At 41.7% G+C, this 27,863-nt stretch overlaps 1 protein-coding gene across 1 annotated transcript in view; it reads left to right on the plus strand.

Moving 5' to 3' along the window:
* The first annotated feature begins 11,663 nt into the window (after positions 1-11,663).
* ZDHHC17 (zDHHC palmitoyltransferase 17) overlaps positions 11,664-27,863 on the plus strand; it is an 87,954-nt gene continuing 71,754 nt past the window's right edge. Inside the window, exons 1-2 of the mRNA XM_079773464.1 lie at positions 11,664-11,937; positions 26,309-26,412. Of these exons, the coding sequence (XP_079629590.1) occupies positions 11,845-11,937; positions 26,309-26,412 (197 nt within the window). The 5' untranslated portion in view covers positions 11,664-11,844. The remainder of the gene's footprint in view (positions 11,938-26,308; positions 26,413-27,863) is intronic.

Consider the following 27,863-nt stretch of genomic DNA (forward strand, 5'->3'; position numbering starts at 1 on the left):
ATAAATAAATAAATAAATAAATATCCATTTCTTTTGTTTAAAATTAATCTTTTTATTTTTGACATAATTTGTTGCAATAATGTACAAAGAATTTCCACATATCCTTCACCCAGGTTCCTCAAACATTAACATTTTCTTATCATTTCTCTTTGAGACTTTCAGACATGATGTTCCATTATCCTTAAATATTTCAGCATGTATTTTAAAAAAACAGGGACATTCTTTTACATAACCACTAGAGGCCCGGTGCACGAAATTTGTGCACTCGGGGCGGGGGGGGGGGGGGGGAGTGTCCCCAGCCTGGCCTGTGCCCTCTCACAGTGCGGAAGCCCCACGATCAATATCCCCAAAGAGGTAGGCCCCATCCACCCATCGGGGCTCCTCAATAGATTGCCCCAAAGAAGAAGGCTGGAGCCGGGGGTCCTGCCCCCGGCCTCGCTGCGCGGAGCCATGGGACCTGCCTCTGTGCAGCACATTCAGCGTCAAGTCCCTACCCACCTGTGTGTGCCTGCTGTGCACACAGCCTCCTGGTGATGGATTGTTATGGCATGAGGGTATGAGGGCATCACGGCATGAGGGTGTGATGACCACATAGGCTTTTATTAGTATAGACTAGAGGCCCGGTGCACAAAATTTGTGCATGGGGGATCCCCTCAGCCCAGCCTGCACCCTCTCCAATCTGGAACCCCTTGGGGGATGTCCCACTGCCGATCCCAGGGATCGGGCCTAAACCAGCAGTCGGACATCCCTCTCACAATCCTGGACCACTGTCTCCTAATCGCTCACCTGCCTGCCTGGTTGCCCCTAACTGCCCCCCCCCCACCGGCCTGGTCACCCTTTACTGCCCCCACTGCTGACCTGGTCACCCCCAACTGCCCCCCTTGCCGGCCTAGTCGCCCCTCACTGCCCCCCCCCCCCCGCCAGCCTAATCGCCCCCAACTGCCCCCCCCCTGCCGGCCTGGTCGCCCCCAACTGCCACCCCTCCCCCCCCACCCCCCCGCCGGCCTGATCGCCCCACACAGCCTGCTGTTCAGTCATTTGGTCATCCCTCAGTAACCCCCTGCCGGCCTAGTCACCCCATGCAGCCTGCTTGTTCAGTCATTTGGTCGTCCCTCACTAACCCCCCTGCCAGCCTGGTCATAGGCAGCCATCTTGTGAGGGCGTGAGGGTTAATTTGCATATCACCTCTTTATTATATAGGATAATACAATGATTAAAATCAAGAAAGTAATATTATGCAAAACTGTTGTCTAATATACAGATCATATTCAAATGTTGCCATTTGTCCCCATAATGTCTGCTATAGCAAAACAAAACTCAGGGTCATATATTGCCTTCAGTTTTTATTTAGGTTGGAACAATTCTGTAGTCCTTCTTTTTCTTTCATGGCATTGACATTATTTTTAGGAGTACAGGCTATAAATTTTGTAGACTATCTCTCAATTTGGGTTTGCCAGTTGTTCTTTCATAATTAGATTCAGGATATGGCTTGTGGTAGGAATGTCAAAGGAGTGATATTGCTTTCTTCTCAATGAATCACTGCAGGAGACATACAATGCCAATTTACCCCATATCTCTATTTTTAAAGTACTTATCATCTAGGATTAGCGAGAGGCACACAATATTGTGATATAGTCTGATTAGCACAATAGGAGAAGCGTGTGTGTATGACATCTTTTACTCCTTCATATCTCTTAGCACACTTTTTTATGCTCCAGCCTTTGCTGCCACAGCCACCCATGCTCTGTCATGGCCTTGCCTCAAGTGCATGGAGCATCTCTTGCTTTTTGCATAGGGCTTCTCTGCCACCAGCACATGGGATGCCTGCAGAAGCCCATCCAGCTGTTCTGGCACAGGCACAAACTGGGGAATGTGTGGGAGTTGACATTTACTGGGGCAACCTTTTACCACTGAAGAGGAGAGACAAAGAATCAACTGTCTCCTCTTCTGTGTCAGATAATTCTGACAATTCTGAGGCACAATTCACACAACTCTCAAAGGGCTCTCAGCAGGATCAGGCTCCCGGTGCCCACAGTGGTGACCAGCTTGATAATGTGCCGTTGGATTGGCTTTCTTTCCTTCCATTTACCATTCCTCTCCAGACCTCTACTCCTGCCCCCTGGAATAATTTCCCAAAGTAAACCAACTGCATCCAACTCCTTGTCTCAAACTGCCATTCAAGAGAACACAAGATAAGATTTTTGATATCAGGAAACACCCAGGAAAGGATTCTGGAATGGAATGCCTTGCCAGTCAGACATTCCCTGCTGATGGGAAGTGAAAACTCCTGGCCTGAATCAGCATTACTAAGACGTTCACTGGTGGATGAGCCCTGACCATGTTTCCAGCCTCTGACCATGTTTCCCAGAGACATATCCATCTCCAAGGCAGTAAGGAATACTGTAGTGAGGGTGCCTCTCGCATCTTGGAGGAGCTCGGTGGTAGCTCTTCTCTGTTGTTGACAGTAAGAGATGCTGCTGTGGAACTGGGCTTCCTACTGTCAATTTGATTGAGTCCAAATTATCAGAAGCCAGATGGTAATTATGATAATGGGTGACAAGACCGGAGGGGCAACCAGAATGTCTTCACCTACAGGATTCTGAGATAATGATTAATAAACCATGGTGTTCCTCAGGATAAGTGAAATGAGTATCCACTAGAGTATTACTTGACCTATATGTATAACCAGAAAAAATCAACAGCTGGTGAACAGAAGGCTGATGACAGCTGTCTCAATGGGAAATTGCAACCTCTCACCCAGTTTACAGATGTAAGCGAGTTCTCAGACCCAAACTCTGTCAATTGAAGAGGAGGCTGTGTAAAGACCCAGCAATACCAGCACAAATATATATGCTACAGATTCCCCCAATTGTTCACCAAAAGGACATATACTTGCTTATGGAAAAACTATATGTTAAAGGGAAAATATAGGCATTTCAAGGCTTGCTGGATACAAGATCTGAGCTGACACTAATACCAAGAAGCTAGAAGCACTATTTTAGCCTCCAGGGAGAGTGGGAAACCAGGACCCAAGTTCCTCTCACAGTGGTCCAATGGAGCCACAGACACACCTTTGTTTATATCCCTGGTTTCCAATTGAACAATTGGAATGGAGTATACTTAGCAACTGGCAGAACCCTCACTTTGGTTTCTAGTAAAAATTAGTATGGTCCTAGTTTGTTTGGCTCAGTGAATAGAGCATCGGCCTGCAGACTGAAGGGTCCCAGGCTCAATTCTGGTCAAAGGCACATGCCTAGGTTATGGGCTCAATCCCAAGTGGGGAGCGTGCAGGAGGCAGCTGATCAATGATTTTCTCCCATTATTGATGTTTCTATCTCTCTCTCCCCCCTCTCCCTTCCTCTCTGAAATCAATAAAAATATATTTTAAAAAAAGAATTAGTATGACAATTCTGAATTCTGGCCCCTCAGAAGCTCTCCAGCAGGGAAGAGCCCCCACTGCCTACAAAGGTAACCAGATCAGTAATGTACCTCTGCCTTGGTTTTCTTCTTATCCTGTTTTACTCCTAGTCCTCTACCCCCTGGGATTATGTCCCCAAATAAATGAATGTGAGTGAGCCCTCAGGTTCTTCCTTTCTGGGAACACAAGCAAAGACAAAAAGGTAAAATATAGTCCCAAGCATGGAGCTATAAGGTTTTTCAGAGGAAATAATTGAGTCAAGTCTTAAAGTCTCACCTTAGAAATTTTCCATGTGGACAAAAGGGAAAAGTGTTCCAGATAGAGGTTACAGCATGATTAACCATGATTAACTCTGGGAAGTGTTATTGGAATGAATGGGGAGGAAAAAGATGGTTAATTTTAATTGTAGCAACTCAATGCTGATGCCTAAAATATAGTAAGGCTCTATATTCAGGTAAATGATTTCACTTCAATCTTATTCTCTTAATGTGGTATCTTTAGCTATGCCATCTTCTGAGTGATGCTTAGAAGGATATAATCGAGAAGAGAAGAGCAGGGACTACCAGATACCACAGCTACAACAGTTTAGCTTTTCTTATCTGAGAGACAGAATATCTAATGGGCTGCCTTTGGGTGTTAGGACTGTGTCTCATCTCATTTACCACGCACATTAATAATTTAAAAGTGGGAAAAGGGGTGCTTAGTGATGAAGTCTGCCTTAGGTTTCAATACTAAGACTTTACCTGTCTGGGGATGATTTAGATAAGGAAGATAAGAGAGAATATTAAGAAGACTGAGAAGAAAATAAAATAAAGAAGACCTACAGCATGAGAGGCTTAGGATAGAGATCCGAAGAAGTTTCTGATGGTAAAAACTACCACCGACAGAACAGAGGCTAATTGCAGACAGTGTAGACTTTTCATTATGGCAATTTAAAAGGAAATCATTATCTGTTTAGGAAGGTATTATTATAATTAGAATCATAAAGATAAAAGAAACTTTAAAGAGACCTATTCTAAGCCCCTTAGTTTTATAGATGATAAAACTGACACTGAGAAATTAAAGTGACAAAGATCATATAGTTAATTAGATGTAAAGCCAGAACCAGTGTTAACTTTCTTATAATAGCCTTTCTTCTATACTACATTTATGAGAATTATTTTGTCTGGAGGCACTAGGATAAACTAGATGACTTCCCAAAGTCCTTTATAGGTGAAAGACATTAGTCAAGAACTAAAGCTATGACTTATCATGATCAGGAATTTTTCCTCATATGGGACCCATGGACTATGCTAAGGGAGTCCAGAACCCTGTTATATTTATGCAAAATTGTGTGTATGTATGTTTGGAAATCTGTAGTTCCGGCACCTTCTCATGATAGACTAATCTAACAGCATGTATCCCAAAAGCTGAATTTGAGATTCATTTCAGAGAATTAAATTAGAAAAATGTATGCAATAAATCTATATATATAAACTAGAGACCCAGTGCATGAAATTTGTGCATGGGGCGGGGGATCCCTCAGCCCGGCCTGTACCCTCTCACAATCCGGGACACCTTGTGGGATGTCTAACTGCCAGTTTAGGCCCAATCCTGCAATCTGGGACCACTAGCTCCTAACCGTTCATCGGCCTGCCTGCCTCATCGCACCTAACCACTTGCCTGCCTACCTCATCGCCTCTAACTGCTCGCCTGCCTGCCTGATCACCCCTAACAGCCTCTGCCTCAGCCCCTGCCACTGGGACTTCGTCCAGAAGGTTGTTCAGCTGTCTGGTCTAATTAGCATATCACACTTTTATTATTATAGAAGCCTAAGCAACTGTTCGACCGGTAGCTATGACGCACACTGACCACCAGGCGGCAGACGCTCAATGCACAGGCATGGAAACATGGAATAGACTGATGAATCTCAGAGGAAAGCGGGGAGAGGGGGAGGGCGGGAAGAGATTAATCCAAGATCTTATATGCATAATAGAGGCCTGGTGCACGGACTTGTGCACCGGTGGAGACCCTCGGCCTGGCCTGCGGGAATCGGGCTGAATCCGTGCACCGGGCCTCCGACATTCCCTGAGGGGTCCTGGATTGCGAGCGGGTGCAGGTGCATGAATCTGTGCACCAGGCCTCTGGTAATAATAATAAAAAACAGAAAGAACACAAACTTAGCAAAGGGGGTGGTGGAGTTAAGGGGACTCTCAGGTTCATTGATGTGGGAATATTTTCTCATGCATCTGATTATATCAGCATATCAAAAGCTGAGTGGGAAGGGAAGAAAACTCCCATGTGTTGGGGAATTTTGAAATGTCCAGGTGGCCAACTAAAACTGCACCACAGATTTTTCTATCCCTTAATACTTGTTTTAAGAAAAAGTCTAGAAAATTTATCAGTTCAGCAACCAAAATATGAAAGAGGCATAGTCTAAAGTTAAAAAGAAAAATAAAAGAACTGACAATCACACAAAGAAACCTAACATTCTGAAACGGAGCAAAGTATGGTTTGGCTTATTTCTTAACTTTGCCCTTTCACCCATTTGCCCATCTCAAGCTATACTGACAAATATACCAAATTCTGAGTCATACTAGTATCCCCAAATTTGTAGAGAAACAAATGAAATGGATCTCCTTACATTTTTTATTTCTTCACTGTACATTACTAGAAATAGTTACAAGGAAGGCTGGTGATATGGGGGAAGTAAACTATGGGGCTGATTCTAATGAAAGTAAAAGTTCCAGGAATACTCACTAAGATGGGGAGACTACCTGATGTTTGGGGATATTTCCCTATGGAAATGACATATAATTCTCAGCTAGAACAAACACTCAGCAAGGAGAGCATGACTCAAATTTTCTAATGCAGCCTGTATCTTGCCTCAACAGAGCTTATCTATCTTTCACCATTTCTTTGAGGTACAGAAAAGTAAACAGAAGATAAAATACTCTGTCCTCAAATAAAAATGAAAAGTGGAAACCAATCAGGACTCAGGTATGGAGGAAAGAAAGTAAAAGTCACCTATACCGGATCGCAACAAATAGAATATCTGTCAGAGCTGCCCAAGCCTGAGCAAGATGAAGAGAAATGGCAGAGTAACCGTGCAAGCATGTTACAGCCAGAGAACATATGTAGCATTCCTCAAGTCACAGAATTAAGATGATGAGACTGGGATTCAAACTCAGGTGGTCTGACTAGCCTGAAAAATCGGAATAGAACAATGCTTTTATTTATCAAACTATTTCCTAAATAGATGAAGCAGTTGAAACAACTCTATTTCCAAATCTCAGTTTGATTCTCAGATGTAAATAAGCCAGTGTGGGAAGAGTCTCTGGGACATAAACTAATCAGGTTGTATCCTTCCAATGATGGGCCAGGAGCTTGGGGAAGAGTAACCACACTGTGGAAGTGACCTGGTCACAGTCTAGGCCTACAACAGTTCCATACATCCATATTGTCCTAATGAAACCCTGATATAAAAGTTTATTCTTTCAATATCCTCCTGAATAGGAGCCTTGGCAGGGCTCCAGAGGCAAAACCTTTATTAGCACAATCACTGTTGCTGTTTCCAGCCCTATGTTACGCATGCCTGAAACATAAGCGTATTCTGCCCTAGAATCAAGGTAACAGGAGAGTTGATGTCATAGTGGGGGCTACTTCCTTCATGTGTCACAACGGCCTAATCAAAGTCCTCCTCTTTTTTTTTTTTTTTTTTTTTTTAAAGACAAAGCATAAAGAATACTCAATTTGTTCTCAGTATGGGTTTGGGTCAGTGAAGATGTGCAGATTTTAGCCAAGTCCAGTAGTCATTCTGAAAAACATAAATGACATTAACTATATGGAAGCATATAGGAGGTAAGCAGAGGATAAGTAGAGATGTGGAAAACATGTGGGAGATCATTGAAAATATGTTTTAAGTTTTATATATTTCCCCCTAATTCATGGAGGGCTATGGCATAAAATTTCTCTCAACAGCTTTGACTAATAATATCAATGTAAAAGATTTATTTTATTTTTCATAGTTTTTTAAGTCTTTATTGTTGAAAGTATTACAGATATTCCCCTTTTCCCCCACTGACCACTAAGATTTATTTTCAGTAAGAATTAACTTCATCTTCTCTTAACCCTTTGCACTCGCTTGCTTTTTTCTCGATTCCTTTATTCTACTCGGGATTTAATTTTTTAAATACCCCAGATTTTACAAAGTGCGGGAGTAGAATAAAAAACTGGAGTTTCTTTTCATACAAACTTATTTATTTGGATTTTTTAATATTTCAAATTATTGATACATTCAATAACCATCACACTCGACATCCGAGTGCTAAAGGTTAAAGTTGTGATTAATTATAAGTACTATGTAGATAGTCAATTATAAAAACACTTTTCTGGGACTGCTGAATTGTCATAGAAAAGCTAATAGTGTATTTGACATTGGATCAAAGAAGTAATTTTATGGCAACAATAGTCATATCCAGTCATGATATTCAATCAACTATTATATCTTAACCTAATAGCTTATTAGCTGTTGTCTACATATTTGATTTCAGGGATTGTTAATGCATCTTTAGTTGTTTGCAAACTTCCTAACATGTAGATGTTTACAGACTCCCTGGAACAATCCCATGCAACTCACTATAAATGTACGCTCACTATAAATGGTTAACAAACCTGTAAAAGGGAGATACTAACAGTACTTACCTCTTAGGCTGCATATGAGGATTAAACGAAATAATGTACATGAAGTATTTAGAACAGTGACTGGCACCTAGAATGTGTATTAGTCAGGCCGCTCCAGGAAATAGAATTCCCTCCACATGATAAAGGAAAAAAATTTAGTAAAAGTACTACTTACAGTGATGTGTGTAGGTTTTAGGGAACAAGCAAGGGATGGTGGCCACCCAGAGACTAGCAATACCCTCCGGCTGAGGGGACACGGGGAGGAGAGCCCGCTGATAGCTGGAACTATAGAACAGGGACCACTAGGTAGGCACTGTAGTCTAGGAGGGAGGAAGCTGCTGACAGAGATGCTTTGTCAAACCAGAGGGGGATTGGGAAGAAACACTCTGGCCTACTTCTTCTGCCAGTGCCTCCCTAAGCCAAACCCAAACAGCAGCCAACTTGGCCAAGGTAGCCCAGGAGAGGAAGTCCTCGGTGAGTAATCTGCTATAGCACAGGCAGAAAAGAGCAAAGAATGGTTGGTGCTGGGGGGCAGGGGTGAAGTGGGGGGAGGCTGTTGGGAGGAGGAGGAATGCAAATGAAATACTTTGGATCATTTTCTATTTTAAACCAAACATACTATTTGAATCCTAACAAAGTTGGTATAATGTTATCTTTTTCTTTCCCTAGGGGAAATAAATTATGTAAAACTTTGTCTATACGGTACAGAGGCTCATATATGCTTTCCTTTTTTCTTACCTTCATTAATTTAACAAATAATTATGAAATAACTAGTTGAGAAAGTAATATGATAAGTATTTTGTATAGGATTGGTATTCCTGTTTTTATGGAGATTATAATTTACAAACCACTCATATAAATTAATACAATTTAAATAATATAGTAAAAACCCCCAGTGTAAATTTTTATTAATGTAAAAGGAGGCAATACTTCTAAAAATGGGGATTTTACATTTCAAATGTTCCTAGATTTGGGCAACCTTTTTTGGATCACTAACCCCTTAAAGAAAGCTGTGGATTCTCTCCCCAGGAAGAAAAAAAAGTGCAGATGCATATAAGAAGTGCTTTCATTGATCATTGTCTTAGTTGAAAGAGGGGTCTCAAGTTTGTTCAATTGAGCCTTTCTCACATACTCCTCCCAGTATGTGAGAAAGAGGTGCCCTAGAACATTGCAGAGGGTTTGGGTCAAAAGGCAAAGAGTAAAACCTAGTGGCATTGCCTGGCATGGCCACGCCTTGAGTTATTACCAATGTCACCGGCAAAGAGGTTCTTGGCACCCCTTCAAGATAGCAATCAAGAGAGGAGGCAAAACAGATTCAAAAGAAGCCGCTTAGTGAAAACCAGGTGCAGGGACAGTGAAAAGGGAAGGAGCTTGATGCATTAAGGGAGCACACAGGGTCTGGCTTAGGGCTGGGTTCTTCACACCAGTGCCGAGCGGAGCTCTTTGGCGAGTGCCTGAAGAGAAACTTTAAAATTATCTGGGAGAGGCTTAAAAATAACTGAAGAGCATTCTCATCCGTTTAAGAGAGGCACAGCCTGTCTCTCCAAGGAGCAGCAAAATGATGGAACACTGGTGCTTAACAAGAGCAGCTTGCTCCCATATACACAATGAAGAGAGGCCTTGGACACTTACCTTTTTTCCAGATAAACTAGAAATCTAGATTTTAAGGTAAAATCTCCTGATTTATTGAATTTTGGTATCTACTTAAAACATATTTGGAAAACTACCATGTGGGCCAAATGAAACATTTTTGCTGGGTGAATTTGGCCCTTCGTCCTCCCATTTAGGACCTCTATGAACCTAGGATCACTGGGAAGGCTAAACTTCTTTGTGTGTTTTTTTTTTTTTTAAATCTCTTCATCGTACCTCTGCCCCAATATTCCTAATCCATGGGCACCCACGACACATTCTTTCCTGCTCTTCGTGCCTAGTTTCTTCACTCCTCTATAATGCAATACCTTCTCTGTCCCATCGCCCAGCTTTCTCACTGTTTCCTTCCTGTGCTCCCATCTTTTCTCTATTCCCAGTAAATGCGTGGCATGAGGATAAGGTGTCATTTGAATCGTTGAAGTGAAAATAACTTCTGTGCAGGGTAAGGTGCTTCTGAAAGCAGTTTGGAGCTCCCAAGGCAGAACCCCAATTCTGCCTAGTTCTGCATCATGGGTGAAAGAATCCAAACCAGAATTCTTGGTTTGGGCCAGGACCAAAAGAATGAGCCTCAGCTCTGACTGAAAGGAGAACCAGCAGCAGTGACCGGACAGACCCAGGGAAAGCCAGCTGCAAAGTTAACAGGGAACCTTGTTTTCCCCACTGCCATGCGGCAACTGTACCCCTGCCGCGTCTTCTGGGAGTCGTTTTGCTGTGATTCCTGACATCCAGGCCCCCCTGGGCTGTTCTCGCTTATTCCTGGGCGCCCCATCGGCGCCCGGCCCTCTCCTCCCGGTAGCACCCAATCCCGGACGGATCCCCGCTTCTCCCAACCCCGCCTCAGAAACGGCGTCCAATCCAGAGCGGATCCCCGCGCTGCCTAGACACTCCCGGCTCCTTTGGCGGGAACCTAAACCGCACAAAAGGCGCTGCACCCTCCTCCCTTTTCCCCGTGGCACCCCACGCTTCCGCTGGACGGTCCTTCCTCCCGATTTACAAATACGCCTGATGTTAGCGGGTCGCAGACTTTTTCCTGGTGGTCTTGTCTGGCTTTTTAGCACGAGGCAGGTGAGCACCAGGATCTCGCAGGCCACGTCCCATCACCTCTGCGAAGCCTTCCTCTGGGCTGTTTAGAGGTATCACGTTTAATAGCTAAACACAAGGATGAATGCTTTCTGTAAATGTCCCGTCGGCACCTTTCCGGGAAGGCATCCCCATCCCCTACTACGGCCTCAAGACCCGTTCCCGGGCGGCTTTCGGCGTGCTCTCGGGGCTCACTTGTCAGCGAACTGCATTCCCGGCTCCCATTAAGATGTGGTAGATGGGGCTGTGTGCGCCTTGAGGACGTACATTTTTATTTTATTTTTTAATGCGGTTACTGTTCATTCAAGACCCAGGAGGACAGGTCGGGGTCCTTTTGAAAAGACTTCCCTAGGAGGAAGCCTCCAGCAGGATTCGTGTTTTTACGGGCGCCCCCCCCCCCCAGGCGGGCATCCATTCGGGGTGACCTTTACGAAGTGTGGAGGAAGGGGGTGAGTCTTCTGTCCGCACAGCAATGAGCGTCTGGATGCAAGCCCGAGAGTCCCAAACCTTGAACCTGGGGCCGGTTCCGCCGGGGTCTCGGAGGAGGGGTCCCGGGGCGGGGCAGTGGGGCTGTGGGCTTGGGCCGCCGCGGCTGCCTGGGCTCCCCCCCACCCCTGCACCCGACCACGGCTCCGCGGCTCCAGGGCCGTCCCCGCTCCCGCGCGGCCGCCGGGTTTCCCACGTTCAGGACTCAGTTGCCCTCCAGACGCCTTCTCCCGGCGACCGGAGGCGCACCTCCGCCTCGGGCTGGGGCCCGCCCCCAGCCGCGCAGCCCACGCCCAGAGCCGTCCGCCCGCCCGCCGCCGCGCGCAGTGCAGCAGAGCGCGCTCCCGCTCGGGCGGCCCGGCTCGCGCGCACGCGCAGGGACCCGCGCCCTCCGAGGGGCGGGCGCAGAGGGGGCGTCCGGGGGGCAGGGGCCGGAGAGGGAGGCGGTCGCGTCGCCGCCGGCCGGGCTCGGGCTCGCGCTCGCGCTCGCCCAGCCGCTCGCCCTCCGCCTCACCCGAGCCCCGCGGGGGTGAACGCTTTCTCCCGGCATGCAGCGGGCGGAGGGATTTAACACCAAGATGGCGGACGGCCCGGACGAGTACGAGGCCGAAGCGGGCTGCGTGCCTCTTCTCCACCCAGAGGTGAGGAGCCGCGCCGAGCGCTTTCCTCGCCCTCGGGCCCCCGGGCGTTTCTCCCTCGGGCTCGCGGAGGGCGTCGGCCTGCGCGTGTGGGGCAGTGGAACGTGCCCCAAGTTTGGGGAGGCGAATCCAGGCCCGAGCGCGGGCGGATAACGGGGGAGGAGATAGCGGGGCGGGCCCGGCCGGGGCGGGCTCTGGGACGCTGTCCCTGGCTGAGCCTGGAGGACGGAGCTGGAGACGGTGATGGCTGTGCTCTGTGGCCGCGCTGCTCGCTGTGCACCGGCGGCGGGGGGCCTGGTGCTGGTTGGGAGCCGCACCTTAAGCCCCCAGTCGTGCCCCAAGCTTCTCCGGAGAGGAGGAGGCGCCTCTAGTGTTGATTTCTTCTTTCCCTTCGCCTCCGTGAATGACGCTGTCAGTTCCTCCCCTGTAGCTCAGTGTGTGTGTGTGTGTGTGTGTGTGTGTGTGTGTGTGTGTGTGTGTGTGTGTGGTGTTTGGGGGGGGGTGAGTATAGAGGAAGAACACAGTTTCTTGGGCAAAGTGATGCCCTTCCACGTTACGCTGTAAGCAGAGCACCTCATATAAGCAGCACCTCAGACACCCTGTATCCGATGTCCTATTGGAGCATTTGTTCTTAAGCATTTAAAAAGGGAGGTCAAAAACTTTTGGGAATGGACCCACGTCCCCCCTAGCTTGTCAAAGTACCATTATTTTTATTTTTATTTTTATTTTTTGTTTTGGAGCCAGGGTAGGACAGTGCAACACGTTACCCATCACATGAGTCTCTTCCCCTGCAAGTAAACAGTGCCCCCCGCTCCAGGATCAGCCACATGCTGTACTTGCTTACCTCTTAGTTCATAGCTGAACTGGTGCTAGTTCAGGCCTGGAAGCAGTGCTTGATGCATTCTCGTTTTTCATGATCCACAGTGATGTGTGGATGGGCAGCGGCAAAGCTTCCTGAAGAACCCCTGTAGTTTTTAGGAGGTTAAAGGATGAAGATGATCTTGGCGTTGTAGAAGGGTGAACATAAGAAGTGTGTACCTGGCTACTTTGCATTAGAATAATTTTCTTTATTTCTGGGTTTTGATCTGTAGCATGCTTATGTTATTTAGGAAGATGTGAATAAAGACAAGCACTTAACCATGTCATATACGAATACTCAACTAGGCTCGTATTCATTACTTTGATTAATCAAAAAGAGATGGTACACTTCCCTAGGAATATACCTGGGCCAGTCGCAATAGAAAAGGCTACTCTGGATTTCTGACAAATAGAACTGAACAGTAAAACTATACCTTTTTAATGTTTTTGTTATTTGTTTTTTAACCAATGTGGTAATATTCCTGGGATTGGAGAATATATCAAGGCCCTGAAAATATATCAGGAAGTAGACAAAGTAGTTTTCAGATGATGGATTGAAAATGTTGTCAAGGAATATTTCTTCCCTTAAAAAATTTTTTTTAAAAATTGATTTCAGAGAGGAAGGGAGAGGGGAAGAGAGATGGAAACATCAATGAGGAGAGAGAATCATTGATCGGCTGCCTCCTGCACGCCCCCCACTGGGGATTGAGCCTGAAATCTGGACATGTGCCCTGACCGGGAATCCAACCGTGACCTCCTGGTTCATAGGGAGATGCTCAACCACTGAGCCACGCTGGTTGGGCACTTTGCCTGCATTTTTAAAATTAGGTTAATAATACCTATCAGAGTTCTTTTGAGTATAAAATAGAATAATGTGTGTAAAGCAGTCTTCAGAGACCTAGGCACATAGGCTGCCAATTAAATCTACTAAAGGTCTTGACATACAGTGAATACTGGTCCATTACTTTGTTTTCTGATTAAATAGCTGATTATTTATTTTATAATGGAGGAAATTAGAGACTATTTGGGAAAGGATGAACTGATTATCAGGGGATTAGGGTGCTAATCCCAGCTCTGACTTGAGGCTAGTGGATATTTAACTACTTTTAGTGTCTGTGCTTTTAAGATACAGAGTCCAGACTACATAAGTCTCTTAAGATTTCCTCAAACTCTAATGGTCTGATTGTATGTTGTGATTTTTCAAGATTCATAGGCTTGAGCATCTATTTACTAGATGCATAGCACTGTGCTGGGTTATATGGGTGAGACTAAAATAAATGGGGTAGCTTCTGCTCTCCAGAAGTTAATGATCTAGTTGGGAAGATATATGCATATGAAACACTTAACAGAATCCAAATAAGTGCTGAACTGAGTAGTGTAACCGATAAGGAGTGTCAGATTTCTCTCTTCTAGAATGGTTAGAAGAAAGACTTTAGTGGAGAGATAGAAGCCATAATATGTTGGTCTACAGGTTCAGCTGACTTGCTATTACCAGTCATCTATTTCACCCACTAGTACATCCTCAGGAAGTCATCTCAGTTCTTTCCTAGAATGAGGCCACAATACTCTCTTCTATCAGAGCATTATTATAGGGGCTATTTCAGCAAGATCTGAGCTTTGAACTGAATTGCCGAGATTATCTAGGGCTTTCATCTCTTGCTTGCTTCATTTTCCCCCTGAATTTGCCTTCTCTCTAGTTTCTCATTTTCTTAATGGTCACTTTTTTTTTTGTTTCACATTAATTTTGTTCATATTCAAGTCTCATTTTTTGTTGTTTAGAATATTAAACCAAAGTACTACTACATCTCTTGTCTTCACACCTTATATAATAAAAGTGTAGCATGCAAATTGTCCCCTTGACCTGGAGTTCTTCTGGGCGTTTGACCAGGGGGTGGGGCTGGCCAGGAGAAGGGAGGGAGGCCCTCACTGGCGGCTGCCTGGGGAAGGAAGGGAGTACCCGGCAGCAGCTGGCAGCCTTTAGGGACCCTACCAGTGCATGAATTTAGTGCACTGGGTCTCTAGTATTTTATAAAATCTATTTTTTGAAGCTTTTCTTTAGTAAAAGTGATTTTGCCTTTTCCATTACTATTTTCCCCCCTTATTGTGTAGTTAGAGATACACATGTTTACAGTCACAAAAAATAACTCATTTGCTTTCAGAAAGCAGATACAAAATTACTTTGAAAATTGTGTTTCTCCTTCTGATAGGTTACTGGCACACTCTTTCCCTTCAAAATGTATCTTTCTGGTAATCTTTAGGATCTCATGCCTTTTATTATTTAGCAAAAAGGTTATAGGTCATAAAATTATAATTTAGATTTATCAATATTATACCTTAAGCATAGTAACCACTGAGTCAGTATATATAAAATGAAAATGCAACTAATTGGTTACCTCATGGGATTGTGGCAAAGCCAAAGTTGAAAATTACTGACCTGTAGAACCAAAAAATTATATTTAGTTGCGAAAAATGCCATTTTATTGTGTTGAATATTTTGTTTTTATTTAACTTGAGAGAATTATTCCAGAAGTATTTAAAAGTTGACTCTGAAGTGGGTAGATATAAGAGCAAATAGATTAAAAGTGTGAGGGCTGATGTTGGGCTGCTTGGGTTCAGATCCTAAGTTCGTCACTTACTAGCTGTGATCCTGCGCAAATTACTGAACTTGTCACAGTTTTCCAGACTAAAATGAAGATTAAATAAGATAATATATACAAAGTTCAGTTGTTGTGAAGATTAAATAAGATAATGTATACAAAATTCTGTGTCTGGCATTTAATAACACTATAAATGTTAGCTATTAATGTTGTGGTAAGAAGTTAATATCTCAAGTAATAGTAGTATGCACATCTATATATATGAAAGCCTAAGCGACCTTTCGACCATTCAGCTGTTCGACCGGTAGCTATGATGTGCACTGACCACAAGGGGGCAGACACTCAATGCACAGGCATGGAAACATGGAACAGACTGATGAATCTCAGAGGGAAGGGGGATGGGGAGGGCAGGAAGAGATTAACCAAAGATCTTACATACATACTAGGGGCCCAGTGCACGAATTTGTGCACCTTGAAAGGAACTGTGGGCTGCGAGGCTCTGGTGGGCACAGGGGCGGGTCTCGGCCCATCCTCCATGCCTCTGCCCATCTTTTCCCACTGAGGCCCCTGGTCCCTTGTCTGCTGGCGGCCAGTGCCGCCATTCCCACGTGCTGACTGCGCTGGCCCTGCTCACACCTGCTGATGGCGTGGAGCGATTGGGGCTGGCGCCAGAAGCGGGTGCAAGCAGGGCCAGCGCCATCAGGGGGTGCGTGTGGCGGCTGCTGTCCCAATCACCCCTCAGGAGCAGGGGGAGGTGGAGAAACCCTCAGGGGTGATCGGGGCCGGCAGTCGCCGCTCACATCCGCTGACGGCGCCGAATGATCGGGACCGGCCCTGAGCTCTGGCAGCAGGTGCAAGTGGCGGCTCCAATGCTGGCTGCAGGTGAGAGTGGGGCTGGCGCTGGCAGTGGGTGTGAGCAGCGGCTGCTGCCCCGATCACCCCTCAGGAGCAGGGGGAGGTGGAGAAGCCCTGAGGGGCGATTGCAGCTGGCAGCCACTGCTCGCACCTGCTGATGGTGCTGAGCGATCGGGGCTGGCAGCAGATGCTGGCAGTGGGTGCGAGTGGGGCCGGTGACAACAGCAGGTGCGAACGACGGGCAGGACTGCGGCACGTGGGAGCAAAGAATTTTCTGTAATCACCAGAGGCTCAGTCTGATGACAGCAACTGGTGCTCCGGCTTGGTATGGCGCTCCCGCTCACCTGCTCCAGCATCCCACTGCGGCCAATGCCCGCCATGTTCTGTGCACCTTCCCCGGTGGTCAGCACATGTCATAGTGAAAGGTTGTTCGGTTGTTTGGCCGTTTGGTCTATTTGCGTATTAGGGATATATATATATATATATATATATATATATATATATATATTAGAGAGTTCCCTCGGCTTGGTTTGCGGGGATTGGGCGAAACCAGCCTGGTGCATGGATTCGTGCAACGGTGGGGTCTCTCAGCCAGGCCTGCGGAGATTGGGCCGAAATCGGCAGTCCAACATCCCCCAAGGGGTCCCGATTGTAAGAGGGCACAGGCCAGGCTAAGGGACCCCATGGTGCACAAATCCATGCACCAGGCCTCTAGAATTAGATATGAAAGCAACTGACTAAGAAGCTAAGAAAATTAAATTTGATTGGGAATTGAGGAGAAGATGGGCAGAGGACTCTCTATCACAAGCCTTTTTGCACTATTTAATTTTCCTTAACCTTTTGCACTCGGATGTCGAGTGTGACTCGACATGGTTAGCATTAGAATAAAGGAATCCAGAAAAAAACAAGCGAGTGCAAAGGGTTAAAGATGTGTGCTATGATTTGAGGAGTATTTATTGAGCATCTAAGTATGGTCTTGATGCTTTGCTAGGCCACAAAGTAAAGAGGAATACAAAATAGAGCATTGCAAAGTCCTCCAGATCCCTCAGGATAGATGGTGAGTGTGTGTACATGCGCACACATTTTGTTAAAAGTTAAAAATGCATGTGGACCTCCTTTCCTCCAGAGAGTATCCTAAGGGTATGTTAGAGTAGTTAGGGTTAGTTAGTGAAGGGATCTTGATGTAATGTGTTTTTAACAGAACCCCCAACAACTACATAATCCCAAAAGGCATTATTTCAGTATCAAGGTTATGTGCAATTCTCTTTCAAAGCATCATCTAATTATATTATTACTACAGGCCTGGTGCACGAATTCATGCATGGATGGGGTCCAGCCGGCTGTGGGGAGGGGCCGTGGACGGTTGGCCAGCCAGCCCCACCCCCTGGTTGAATGCCCTGTTGAACTCCTGGTCGAGGGGAGTTCGACAGGGCATATTTGCATATTTGTCCCCAATGAGGGGACAATTTGCATATTTGCCTTTTATTATGTAGGATTTTCTGATTAGATTTTATTACAGATGGGTAATTCAAGAATAAAATATCAACTATTTTAAACTTTTTCATTTGAAAACTTGATTCAGGACAATATTATATTATAAAATATGCAAGTAAAATTTTCACCCAATGTAACATCCAATTATTGGATAATGTCTTCTTTTGCGAGGGAAAGATAGAAACATCAATGTTGAGAGGGAATCATTGATCAGCTGCTTCCTGCACGCCCCCCACTGGGGATCGAGCCCGCAACCCAGGCATGTGCCCTCACCGGGAATCGAACTGTGACCTCCTGGTTCATGGGTTGACACTCAAGCACTGAGCGACACCAGCTGGGCTGGATAATGTCTTCTATTAAAAAATCCTTAAAATATAGCTACAGGCAGCTAATTTGAAAATACAGTGGAACTTCAGCCTTCTGTGAAAAAGATACTGTGAAGAACTTAATTTCCTGAGTTTTAAAGGGCTAAACAGAATATTTTTAGGTTTTGTTTCAAATGAATCACTCCATATTCTAGGGGTAATACATACGGAATTACTCCATTTTCTAGGGATAATACACATTAAATATGATAGAATTTTTCTTTTATAAGTTAGAATATTATAGTGTCTTAGGCTCATCATTTTCATTATCAGTAGTATTGTTGAGGAAATGGAGACCATTGGGCTAAATGTACCTGAAGGTTTCTTTTTGTATATATGTCAGGTAGCTTGTGTTTTTTTATCAGTTGTTTTATATTAGGAAAAATAATCAAGTGAAAAATAATAACTGATTGAGATGTTACTGTTTTATACCCTTGTTTAGTTTTTTAAAACAACTTTCTGATTATGAACATTTGTTAATTTACACATGATTTAATGAGGGATGAACAAAACTGGTGACCAAAACCTCATTCTCATGATAATAAAATAAAATAAAATAAAATAAAATAAAATAAACCCTTCTGTGAGCTGAAAACTGAAGTTGTTAGTGTTAGAATCCCCAGGTTGCAAATATCACCAACTCTTTTCAAACTTACTTGGGGAAAAAAAGGGAATTTACTGGCTCATATAACCCAAATTTAGGATGGCAGAAGTGCAAGTAAGCTCTGAGCTGAGAAGATCAAAACTATCTTCTTTCTCTTCTCATCTCTGCCTTTCAGCTTCATTTTCTCCTAGTACAGAGCAGCTTATTTCTTCTGTGTACTGGGGTTATGGATGCCAGCATTTTTTTGCCATACATCTCAAATCTCAACTAACCATTACAAAGGGTCTGCATATCTTCCTTTATTTCATACCTAGATTGTGGGTTCGATCCCTGGTCTGGGTGCGTATGGGAGGCAACCAATTGATGTTTCTCTCTCACATTGATGTTCTCTCTCTCTCTCTCTATCTCCCCTTTCCTCTCTGAAATCAATAAAAAATATTCTTGGGTAAGGACTTTAACACTTTTTTATATAAAAAAGCAGTATAGTACTTACAAAAATTACATGCAATGGCATGAGAAAATATGAGGGAAGAATATAAAATGTATGAGTGCTATGATTACAATCACATAAAATATATAAACATTTAAGCAAATAAATTTTGTATACCAGTGTTCAAAGAAATTTGCAGAATTAGGTTGAATTAAAAAACACTTCCTCCTAAAAACATAATTCCTATCTAATAATGGAAAAAAAAAAAAGCCCACAAAGACACATTCCAGTTGAGGGTCATTCTACAAAATACCTGGCTAGTTCTCTTCAAAACTGTCAAGCTTATGAAAAACAAGGAAAGTCAAGAAATTATCATAGCCAAGTGGAGCCTAGGGAGCCATTATAACTTAAAAGTAATGTATCCTAGATGGATCCTGGAATAGAAAAAGGACATTATATAAAAACTAAGGAAATTTGAATAAAGAATAGACTTCAGTTTATAATAATGTTTCAGTATTGGTTCATTAATTGTAAAAAATGTACCATACCAGTGTTGAATATTTATAATGTTTTTGTAGAACTTAAACTATCTTTAAAAATGTTTATTTTTAAAGAGATAGGGATAATATACATAGAGAGACATTTGTTTTTTTTGTGTGTATATAGACATTTGTTGATCAAATGTTTGTGGAAAGAAAGAAAGTATGCCAAATTTATGCATATTGTTACAAATATGTGTGTACATATGGATTAATGCTAGAAGGAAATGAAGTGAAAACAAGTTTTTGAAGAAACTAGAAGATAATGAACATTTTCCTGGTCTAAATTTTGTTGGAAGCAAGCATTATTAATTTGACTAGAGGTCTGGTGCACAAAATTCGTGTACGGGTAGGGTCCCTAGGCTGGCCGGCGATCAGGGCCGATCTGTGAGATGACTGGCGGGATGATCGGGGGGCCCCCGCTGGCACCCGCCTTGGCCAGCCTGGCGCTGCCTGCTCGCTGGCCCTGCCCCCCACCTACTTGTCGTTCCGCTGGTCGTTCCGCCATTCAGTCAATTTGCATATTTAGGGTTTTATGTAGATAGATAGATTGGATTGAGGAAATGGTACTTACACTATGAAGAGAACCTGTGCCTCAAGTTGGACTCTGATATTAGGTGCAGCATTCATGTACTGTTAGCCAGGGATCAGGGACCACAGCAGAACACATAATATGTAAGAGACCAGTTGCATATTGGAAAAAAAAAGGAAATCTTTCCATTACATAACCACATCATTTTTGTCCAATGTACCCTTAAAAGAAAATGCATCAAATAGGTTAGTAAAGGATTATCTCTTGAGTGTAGTGCCATCTGCTGGCACTATTAATTAAAAACATTTTTAAAGAAAGTTATAGTGTTGTGTGGCTACTGGTTTTCCTTGTTATTCATTATTCACTTGGTTATAAAAGTTTTATGCTTATGCTGCCTTTTTCATTATATATAATCAATATTTCTTTTTAAAAAATCCTTATGGTATCTCTAGAATTTAGTTCATTACTTTCTTAGGTTTTAAGATGACCTCACATTTGGCCCATTGATTTTAGTTAGAAATGAATCAAGTACACAGAGACCTTTTTTTCCTTTTCTATCTTCTTCTTGTCAGCAGCCCTACATAGTGTTCTAATATCATCTTGTACATTAAATGGAATTAAATTTCAGCAGCAACATTATATAATTAAGTACATTTAGTTCCTTGAATTAGAGTCCAATCTATTAGAATGATACCTGACAGCAGATATTTACACAGTGCACATCATAAGCATATGGGTAAGTGCTAATGGCTTGCTAATTCACCTGTGTATATGGGCTATGCAACAAAAGCATGTGTCTTGAAGGTAGCATATATATGCCCTAGAATTTTATTGACTTGATTTCACTCCCTCTTTTTTTTTTGTAATACATTTAATTTACACATATATTTATTTAGATTACATAATATAATTTACATATATTTGCCATTGTATTTTTCTTTGAATTGTCTTCATAGCATTTGCCCATTTTTCAAATATGTTATTTATGCTTTTCTCAGATTTTTTTTTTACACATTAGGACACTTATTGACAGTATTTTTATTTTTAAATCTTTGGTCTGGCTTTTGAAGTTACGTGATATAAGGAATGAGGTGGGGATCCATAGGAAGAGTCTTTAAGAGACTGAGGCCTGGTCCTGCCAGGGTATAGTCACAGCTCTGGGAAACCTGGGAAATAGAGCTCAATTTACTGTCTTGAAGAAAACAGGAAAAGTCCTGTAGCCATTTTGAACAAGTTACTTAGACCCGATGAGCACTAGGCATATGGCCAGAGTCTCCATCCAGAGCAGTCAAGAGCCTGGGGAGGGGGGGGGGTGGCGGGAAACACAAAGACTCCCCAAGAACAGGAGGGTGTGCATGCTTTTCTCACTAGATCTAGGCATCTGTATGTTCTCATGGAGAGTGGCTGACCTGGCAAAGCCTCTTTACCTGGGAGCCTGCTGCCCTGAATCCTGCTTTCGCCCTGTTATTCTCAGGCTCATTTCAGTATCACCTGCCATTAAAGAAACTATAGCTGTGGCTGTATTTTTTGGTATCTTTCCATCAAGCATATTACCCTTTTATATTGAAGCCTGCTGAATTAAAAAACAAAACAAAACCCGAATGGCTAGCCAGTTGTCCTTTTTATACCATTTATTGAATGTCTTTTCCTCCCGATTCTGATTCTCACTCTTCAAGCTCAATTCCATTGCTCTGACTGTTTATAACCAATGCCCCTATTTTTATATTGGTTTGCTTTCTAATAAGTTGTAATTGCTGGTACCATAGAACCTATTCTTGGCGAACCTTTTCTGATAGAGTACTTACAAAACATCTGTATTTGGTTGGTAGTAAACTTAGAAGCACTGGGCCGATAGAGGATTCTTTGGTCACAGACACTTGGTATCTATCCCCTTGACATGTAAGTCAGCATTTGCCTATACCTGCTTTATAAATTTGAGTTCTTACATGTTGATTTCTCTTAGCAGCAGTGTATAGTAGCTGAGCTTATCACAGCTCTTCTTATTCCTATCTACTATTTCAGCAGTAGATTTTGGAGGCTCTTTTTCACCTTCCAGTTCTCTTCAACAGGTACCAGGGCTGTTTTCCTAGTGGCTAAATTTTCTATACTCCAATGTATAAAATCATTGTATGTTAGCCTTAGAAGAGATTTTGGAGGACTTCAAATCTAGTAGTTTAAATTGTTTTTTTTTAAGAGCAGCTGAATCTTTTCTTTTTTTTTAAAATATATTTTATTGATTTTTTACAGAGAGGAAGAGAGAGGGATAGAGAGTTAGAAACATCGATGAGAGAGAAACATCGATCAGCTGCCTCTTGCACACCCCCTACTGGGGATGTGCCTGCAACCAAGGTACATGCCCTTGACCGGAATTGAACCCAGGACCCTTGAGTCCGCAGGCCAACGCTCTATCCACTGAGCCAAACCGGTTTCTGCACTTTTCTTTTTAATTAAAGAAATCTAAAAACAGGATAAATTACAGTTTAAGAAGGAAATGAATTGAGTGGGGCTTGAAACCTTTTAGCTCTTTCATGTCCTGATATTTGTCCTTGAAACAACTCAGAGGAACTCTATGAAGATCTTATTCATCCTCCTCTTTTTACAAATAAGGGGCCTAAATTCTTGCTGGATTGTAGCCTAGATAAGAGAGTGGCAGACATTCAATTCAATAGCCTTATACTCAAGGACTTTTTCTATTACACCAAGCTGTTTCTCATGGAATTAATGCATTTTTAAAAGGTACAATGACCTACATATGTTTTTTTAAATAAGTATTTTCTTGCCAGAGCTATCAATTAAATTGCTTCTTGGTTCCTATTAAAGTCAAGGAAAAATTACAGAATTTTAAAGTGTCATTAAATATTTGTATGTTGAATTGTATCTGATATAATAGCAAATTGGTAATTAAAAATTAATATTGTCTGTATATTTACAAGATGTACTTATTTACATGAACATAGTATTTTTATTTTATGTTTTCAAAGTTTAAAAACTATGGTTGTTATATCTAGGACTAGTGATAATGGTTATCTTGATAGACAGTGTTGGCATTTGTCATATTGATAGCGTTAGTTCTAGAGATGAACCAGTTTCCAATCTGTAAAAGTGAGAAAAATACATTTAAGTTCTTTATAATAATAGAGGGTAATAAGACATGTAGGAGATTTGCTTAAACACCATTTCTTCTATTTTTTTATGGGAATAACTGTACCTTGCTAGAATTAATCTAAGGATATTTTTAAAGCCATCTTTAAAAAAAATCATTTCTTTTACTAAAAAGTAAAAATAATAAAATAAAAACCTTACAGATGGGATGACACAGATACCGGTGTATGTTTAATATAAAACTATTCCTAGAAAAAATAGTGATTTTTGGTGCTTTTGGAAGATCGTATTTGGCAATGTCAGTGAGATTAGAGAGACTATAGAGAAACTGAGAATAGGTCTCTGGGGATAAAAATGACCTTAAAGAGCATGAAAACATTATAATAGTAAGTAAGCCTTAAGTAGAAATTTGCTTTTTGTTTTATGAATATTTGTTATATGCCTGTAAAGCAGTATATTTGTCATTAGTAAAAAAGAATAGCAGTTTGCCCTAAAAGATTTTCAAATGGAAATAGTTTTTAAAGTTATTAATTTTTGGATGTAATGTCTTTATTTAGTTTTTAACTTATTATTGGAAGGTTTTTGCTTCTACCAGTACTATTTGACCTATATTTCTTACTTACTTTGTCTTTCCACTCTGGACTGTAAAGTCCTTGAGAACAATAGGCTGTGTTTGGTGTATGTTTGTAGTGCTTCTCTGAGCCATTGTGGAACCTGGTGCAAATAGAAAAATTAGCAGTATTGATGTGTCTATATTTAAAATGCTGATTTTTGGGATTTTTTTTTGCATTTTTTTATTTTTAAAAGATAATCCATTAAAATATTTTAAATTGTGACTACTGAGTTTTTTGCCACGTTCTTAAACTTTGAACTGGCCTTATACTTATTCTGGCCTGAGGTCCCAGTACATTGGAGAGTACTTTACATATAGTAGGCTCTCAATACTATACAGCATTTGGTTATACAGCATTATTCCATTTTGCTTGTAAACTACTACCAGTTTTTTTTTTTAATACTTTTATTGATTTCAGAGAGGAAGGGAGAGGGAGAGAAATAGAAACATTAGTGATGAGCAAGAATCATTGATCAGCTGCCTCCTGCACTCCCCCTACTGGGGACTGAACCTGCAACCGGGCATGTGCCCTGACCAAGAATTGACCATGACTTCCTGGTTTACAGGTCGACACCCAACCACTGAGCAACACCAGCCAGGCACTGCCAGTTTTTATTTTTCTTCAGTTGTGTTTCACCCATACAGAAGTCAGAATCAAAAGTTCAAAAAATTATTTTCCTGGTGGTAGGGGAGAATAAAAATCAGAACAGAAGACTTAGAAAGAAAGAAGGAAGTGTTATTGGTCTAAGAAGTTTCTTTCTTGACTTCACTCCACTGCATATAGAGCATAGAGAAGTTGAGAACTGTAATTCAGTGGGAAAATTAAACAGAAAAGATTTAAAAATATTAAATGGTTAAGTCTTATGTATTGGTTTGTTTCATCAGTTATTCAGAATGTTGCACATACCCAAAATGCTATACCTGTCCATATTCAAATTTAACCAGTTCTATTTTAATGGAGCCCAAGAACAATCTCAAAAAAAAAAAAATCACTTAGTAAACTATATGCATTATGCAAGTTGTGAATCTTGGTTTAAGACATGTCTATTTTCTTTCATCTGCTAATGTAGATTAATGATTATTACTGTGGCATTTTAATATTGGCTGTAACATTTTTCATAAGGAACTAATCTGTTGAAACATCTAGAATTTGCTTTTGTGAAACTTTTTAATTCTCCTTGAAAATATTCAAATTGATATTCTTCTAAATTTATGGCTCAAACAAATTAATTTTGGAATTTCCCAAACAAATGGAATGGTGACAGTAATTTAAAGATAATAGCCTTTTTCCTTCAATAAAATGCCATTCAATTTGGATTATTAAATATCAGTGGCCAAGAGAGCATGAATTCTTTTAAGGATTTCATTCTTTCCAGATACCTTGTTATGCCCTATCCAGTGGTCAGCAAACTGCGGCTCGTGAGCCGCGGTTTGCCGCTCTGTTGACTAATGAGTTTGCCAACCACTGGAATAGGGGCTTAATCACAAGGAACAACAATAGTCTGTAATTATTGGAATCGAGACCCTTTTGTTTACATTTACATTTGTGTGTGTGTGTGTGTGTGTGTGTGTGTGTGTGTGTGTGTGAGAGAGAGAGAGAGAGAGAGAGAGAGAGAGAGAGAGAAAGAGATCAGAATAATAGAAATTTGAATGGGTGATATTAGAATTAAATATGCTCAATTTTTCTGTTTGCATATAAAGAAATATAATTGTATCTCAGTGCTACATTATATTGAGGAAGCTGATTATGCATAACAAATTTTGTATTTTAAATAGAAAATTACACATAGCATATAAGCTTTGATGGATATACCAGTAATATTCTACAAAACAATTGTTTAATTGAATTTTTATATAAAAAGTTACTTACTTTAGTGGGTTTACATTTTATCAGAGCTGTGCCATTGTTCCTTATGCATCTAATGGTAGATGCTTAATAACTCCTCAGCATGAATGAGTATAAGAAAATATAATATCTGAGAATAGGAGAAGAATAATATTCCTGAGTTTTTATCTTTAGGACCTCAGAGTTTATTTGCCATGTAATGAAGGTTTTGGAGTAAGGAGTTAGACCTAGGGGTACTGTTAGAATAATAGAAAAACTGGTCTAAGAGAACAAGAGTTGATTTGATGAAGAGGTAAGAGAGTTTTATGGAACTAAAGATGAATTTCACTTACTAATTTGTCACTAATTTCTGGTCTTTGCATCTTTTGGGAGTGTGTACCAAGGGTTTTTCTTTAAAGAGTACAGACCTCAGAAAAAGGTAAAACTTAATAATTTCAATAATGAGCATTCTTCAAATAATGTAAAACAGTAGAGAAATATTGAAATGTTTCCTGTACCTTTTCTCAGTTCTTGCCTCTGTGTGATTTTCTCTTTAACAGGAAATTAAACCCCAAAGCCATTATAACCATGGATATGGTGAACCTCTTGGACGGAAAACTCATATTGATGATTATAGCACATGGGACATAGTCAAGGCTACACAGTAAGTTTCTGTTGTAGTTTTCTTTGATATGTATATTTTAAGTGAAATATGAACACATATTTCTTTGTCTTTATTGATATTCCCTAGTTGGCGAGTCATTGTTTTCATATTTTGGTTCTTTGTACAAATTTAAAATAGCTGATTTAAAATCTTTGTCTAGTAAGTTCAGTGCGTGGGATTCCTCAAGGACAGTTTCTATTACTTGCCACAACCACCCCCACTCCTCCAGTATAAATTATACTTTCTTGTTTCTTTGGAGGTTTTATAATTTGTTTTAAATTGTTTGAAGTATTACATATGTCTCCTTTATTCCCGGTTGACACCTCCCCCCCCCCCCCCCCCCACCGCTGCCACTCCCACCCCCGAGGTCTTATAATATTTTTGTTGAAAACTTGTCAAATAATGTAATGGGACAGTTCTGGATATCAGGTTCTTCCAGGGTTTGTTATTTGTGACATTTCTGAACTATTCTGTAAAGTCTGTATCTTTGTTTTGTGTGGTCACTGAAGTCTCCATCAGTTCGTGGTCAGGTAAAGATGGGACAGACTTCTTAATTCCTTAGAATCATTAAGTCTTGATCTTTGTCAGGGGATTCTTTGTGCATGTTGGGACACTGAACACTCAGCCAGGCAGCTGACAATTCTGACTTAGCCTTCACTTTCTGCTTACATAGAACTTCAAGGTCAATCAGAGGTGAGAGCTTGGGGCTATCACAGCTAATGTGCATGGCCTTCGAGATTCCCAAGAATATGTCCAAGCTTTTTTAAAGCCTCTATGGATATCTCGTTCCTTAGGTCTTGTTTTTAAGCTTTTTGATTTGTCTGTTGTTTGTTCCAACTACTACCCATCATCTCAAACAACTACGATGTTAAAACATTTGACGTGCACAGTCTTTCAAGTAGACAACCAGACAGGTCAGATAATGACTCCTCTTTGTGAATGAAGCTTTGAAAGAACTCCATCCCTATTCTGCTCACTCCAGTACCATAACGCAAACTTATTTTTTAAGGCAGCTGGGCAGCCGAGGATGGGACCATGATATGTTAAAATACCACCAAGTTCTCTGTTGCTCCTTGGATTGCTGAAAGCTTTTGTTTTCATAGTTTTGAAAAAGTTTATTCTTGACAGTTTTTGCCAAATTTTTAGTTACTTTTGTGGAGAGGCAAACTTTTGGAAGTCCTTAGTCTACTGATGTCACCCTACTTTCTTGAATGTTATGTATCAAAAAAAATCAAAGCAAGTGTGCCAATTGTATTTAACAAACATTCATTTTTCCTTTTGAGACTTTGTTTCTTTTGCTGTTGCTTTTCCTTTATCATTAATCTCTCTAACCCTACCTAATGCATCATTTCCATCAGCAAATATATTATAGCATCTTTTTTATTTTAAAAAGAAAAACAACAACACACAACCATTTTCTTTTTAATCCCTCACATACCTTTCTAACCGCT

Source organism: Cnephaeus nilssonii (assembly GCF_951640355.1).
Source record: "Cnephaeus nilssonii genome assembly, chromosome: 6".
Taxonomy (NCBI): domain Eukaryota; kingdom Metazoa; phylum Chordata; class Mammalia; order Chiroptera; family Vespertilionidae; genus Cnephaeus; species Cnephaeus nilssonii.